Raw genomic sequence first — 4,672 nt, forward strand, 5'->3', positions numbered from 1 at the left:
TAGAGACATCAAATATCCCAATTGAACAGTCTTAAACAGCAAATTTGTAGATTTGTTTACAAATATGCATATGGAAGAGACCAGGTAATCTGGAACACTGCTCCTCTCCCACCAAACTGTTATATGGAGTCTTCCTCAAAAGAAAAAAAATAGTGCTGCTCATTAGCCCTCACCAGAATAAACATGTTTACATTTAAATGAAAGTTTCAATTCAAGAGCTGTTTCTTGCAAGATGCACACAGAGGTTTAAGTGGGCGATCAGCTCTGCTGCAACCTAATCACAGAAACTAATCCTCAAAAACTCAAGAAATGGCTCAAACCAAGGCACAAGAAAATGTTCTACAATTGCAAGAAACTATTCCTGAGTATAAGACACTTTTGGAGGGCCAAACCCAAATATTAAGGAAAGGGGAGAACCAGGAGAAAAGAAACAAACCCCCCCCCAGTTCCTCCTCCCCCATGCTTTTTTTCATTTTGATCTAAGATAAATACTGTGCTGCTTTCCTAAAAACAAGCCAACAAAATCAGTCCTTTGAGTTTGAACAAGGTAAAACAAACTTAAGCCAAATTTTGTCTAAGCCTTCTGCTAGATGTACAGGTTTACTGATACCTGCACTACAGAAACAGCAAGGATAGGTGCTTGCCCTGTGGCAGAAGTTATTAACATACAGACTTCAGAAGAAGCAAACTACAACTTCTGAATGAAAATTGTAAGAGTTCCTAAAACACAGCTCGCAAATATGGCCTGCAATGGAGGGGTTAACTTTGGCTTGTCAAAAAGTTTAGATACAAGACCAGTAAGTTTTAATTAAAGGTTTAAGCCTTCAAATTAACACAAATTACTTGAACAGAAACATTAACTTTAGAGGTCACTTCAGTCATCTGGGCTCAGAACAAAAAGAAGGCGATCTGAAACCATGCAGTAAACCCCAAGAAGCACAAAGACCTTTTAAGAACAAGACAGGCCACAGCAACCTAAAATACCACGTCAGAAATGGGTAAGAAATTAAAGGCTTCTGATTGCACACAGAAACTCACATGGAAGGCGATAATTTGTAAGAAAAGATTTCACTATTGCTCTGCAATTCAAGTAGAATACACTGCAACTAGGAATCACACAGAGAAACTTTTCAGGGTTTAAAATAAAAAGTGAATAGCTATTAAAGTGTAAAAAAATTACAACTTCATGCTTCAAAGCATAATATACCTGATATGAAAGCAGTTCATGGTATTTCTGTTCTAAAATTGTCTCCAAATTGTCTGCCAATGACTCTTAACAGTTCAGTGCTGGGAACATTTAGACATTCAGCTAGCAACACAAATCACTTATCTGCTCTAAATTATTTTCTTTTAACTTCTGGTTAAACACCAGCACAAGTCAAAAAACCACTCCTACAGATAAAAATCCCTTTTCTTGAGTTCTTATTCCTCCAATTCCAAATGACAGCTTACCTTGGACATGGCATACTGATTGTATTTCCCTTATCTGAACACCCTGTGCTATAAAATCTCAACCACTTGTAAAGCAGCCTACTACACCAAGTCACAGCTGCAAAATCCTAAGATTGAACTATGTGCTAGCCCACGTGGTCAGCCAAAGAAACCACTGGTAATTCTGCTGTTGATCTGTGCATAGCCAAACTGGTCCTTTAACAGGAGTGGGAATTTCCCACACACATCAGGAACTACTGCTCACATCCCCACGACCTCCTCCACTCAGGAAATGGAGCCTGCACCTTCAGGCAGATCCCGAGGTTTTCTGTCAGCTTCCTGGAGTAAATCAGTAAGAACATGCCAGTGTGCACAGGATGAATCTCAGCTCAAAGGCTAGGAAAAGCTGGTTTAGAAATGCAGGAAGGAAGAAGTTTCATTGTGGAAAGAGGAGGAGCTGACAAAGAAAGACAATACAAAAATGCAATGGAAACAGGGAGGCAAATGGTGTACAGGTCCATTCCTACTACTTGTATGTCCTTGATAACTGGGAAAAAGTTAAAAATCACAGTCAACTACTTCATTTAGTTAAGAAAGCATGCAAGGAAACACAAATTGCACAGCATATAAAACCCAGGTATGGCATTACCTTTTTCCAAATAATTTGCTCACATGTAAAAATGACTATTTCCCTTCAAAATTAGCCCACAAACAATAGACACTGGGAGTAAACAAAATATAAATCAAATTTTATGAGGTGTTTACACAAGCAAGTTAGAAAAACTAGCTATTAATAGAGTGCACATTTATCCAGGAATGATACTACCTACTATATTAAGAACTTTAACTCTGTATATTACTCAGTACTTCGAAGTACGAAGTATGCCGTTTGAGAGAGGTCTAAAGTGTGCATCCTACTAAATAAACATCTGTGTATTAGGTGCAATTAGTAAGTTTGAGACAGTTCTGCTTTGATTAGAGTATCTTAGCTATGCAACACAAAGCGATGACTTAATTTTAGTTTTTATACCAATTTCTATCTTCCTTCTTATAGATGTTCATTTACAGGTGAGCTGGCAACAAAAGTCCAACTCAGGTTCTAATCAGTCTGAAGCACACATATCCCACTGCAAGTTAATAAATGGATTTTAGTATGAATGATCTATTTCTTCACAAGCAGGTTAGGAACTGCAGTTCTTTTGATTTCTTTTCTAAAACAAATTTAAAAAAAAAAAATCGGAAAACTTTTCATGTATAGGAAACATAACAGTTTTTAAACATGACCCCCATAGCCATGTAGGCAGCCAGGACAGTATCTACAACAAAACATACTGTAAAAATTAGTCTAAAAATTTGGTGATAGCTTTTTAATTCCCTTCTCACGTTAAAATTAAACTAAATCTATTTCCGTTTTAAATGTTTTCTCTTGCACTATGAAGCTGCTCAAGGTTTAAATGCATCTTCCTCACTGTAAAATAAATAAAAATCAGGTATCAGTTTAACCTTTTAAAGTATAATCAAGAAACTACAAGATCTCTCTGGGGACTTATCAGAAGCTCAGTTACCAAAATCCAATCTAGATGACTGATTCCTCCATATCAGTTTATGAGCTTTGCTGTGGAGGTTACATATTGTACAGTTTGTCAGAACTTTCTCAAAAAGTAAGGATTAATGATTCTCAAGTTGCTGTTCATCCTACTTCCTACAATAAAAAAGCTTAATAAATAAAATTACAAGGTCTGTTGACAGCCACAAGCTACAACTAGATCTACAAGTCACTATATACAGTAGCTATACATCTAATGAAGTAGTAAGTCATGCACTGACAGACTTTAAAAGCAAAATGGTACAAGCTTGATATTGTAAAGTACGCATTTTAAAATCTCTGATCACAGCAGTCATGAAGTCACTTAACCAACAGCCAAGACTAGCCCAAACATGTAGCTACAGGGCTAGATATTACTGCTCAACTTATACTACTGACATACATTGCCAGAAAACGTGAAAGAATAATCTAACATTTAAAATTTATTTTCAGGAAGACCTAGAACTGCTGAAGGACTGAGAAGTCTCATTACATTAAAAAAAAAAAAAAAAGCATCTCTGAAAATGCTGTTCTGTCCATTGTATTGTCTTTACTACCATAACTGTATCTGAAAACTGTTGATAGCTGTTATAATGCCTTACATAATTCTAAAAGCTACCAAAGAAAAGAGCAGGTGGAAAAAGCAGGGTGTTAGCCATCCAACGACTTCCTAAAAACAAATACTACAAACTAAGATCTAAGTTTTGAACAACAACTTTCATGAGGGGATCGCTTCCAGAAACATCCAGTGATCAGTTCTGAAACTAGACCACTAGATATCCAAACCCATGCAAGATTTACGACCAGATCTGAACGCATTTTGCAAGCAACACTCTGTATTCAGTATGAACCAAGTGCCTATTATGCTTGCACTTGATGGCAATCTTCTATTTTTCACTTTGCCTAGCACGAATGAACCCGGGTTAGCGACTACTTGCTTTTAGGAATACCACTTGAATTACGCAGCAAAACATTAAGGCAACAGACACAAAGCTACACCCAGTTCCCTTTCTGGGTAGCCAGAGGAAAGACTGTACCTTCAGCCGTACACACTTACCATCACTCTCTGCCCTGACTAGCAGGGACATGCCCTTGAGCCTCTCCACGTAGCAAGAGGACACATGCCCCGTGCCTCGATCATCCCACTGGCGGTCCTCATTTAGCGTGTACACCTTCACCCTCCGCCGGGTGTCCGTCATCCTGCCGCCTGCCACACCGCAGCCACCACTCTGGCTTGCAATCGCTGGAGGAGCAAAAGGCTGGTCGGGGGCCAGGCCCCCCTCAGGGGAGGGGAGCGGGAAAGAAGGGAGCAGCCCCACACGGGCACGCCAAGCAAACTCTTCGTACTCCTCTTCAGTGCCCCAATAGAATCCTCATTATCGAGGATAACAGAGGATTTGGGAAGAGGGGGAAACGAGGTGAAGATGTGAAAAGGGGAGCTGCTCCTTCAGGTACAGTCAGACGCTGCACAAAAGGCGAGTAAGCCTAGGCAGGGAGAGCCGCAGAGAGGAAAGAGGCTCTTTGCAGGGCGAAGGGCGGGCAGGAGAGGCGGTGAAGAAGGGATCCCAGAGGAGAAGGGGATCCACGGTAGTGAAAGCCGCGGCGGACAGCAGCCGGCCCAGCGTGACAGGAGCAGGCGGTCCCGGAAGCCCGAGC

The 4,672-nt window shown here is 40.2% G+C and overlaps 1 protein-coding gene across 1 annotated transcript in view; it reads right to left on the reverse strand.

The window, feature by feature from the left end:
• The window catches only part of PPP4R3A (protein phosphatase 4 regulatory subunit 3A), a 40,693-nt gene extending 36,021 nt beyond the window's left edge, over window positions 1-4,672 (reverse strand). Inside the window, exon 1 of the mRNA XM_008629706.2 lies at window positions 4,074-4,672. Within this exon, the coding sequence (XP_008627928.1) occupies window positions 4,074-4,215 (142 nt within the window). The 5' untranslated portion in view covers window positions 4,216-4,672. The remainder of the gene's footprint in view (window positions 1-4,073) is intronic.

The sequence above is a fragment of the Corvus brachyrhynchos genome, unplaced genomic scaffold, assembly GCF_000691975.1.
Source record: "Corvus brachyrhynchos isolate BGI_N302 unplaced genomic scaffold, ASM69197v1 scaffold1, whole genome shotgun sequence".
NCBI classification, from domain to species: Eukaryota; Metazoa; Chordata; class Aves; order Passeriformes; family Corvidae; genus Corvus; species Corvus brachyrhynchos.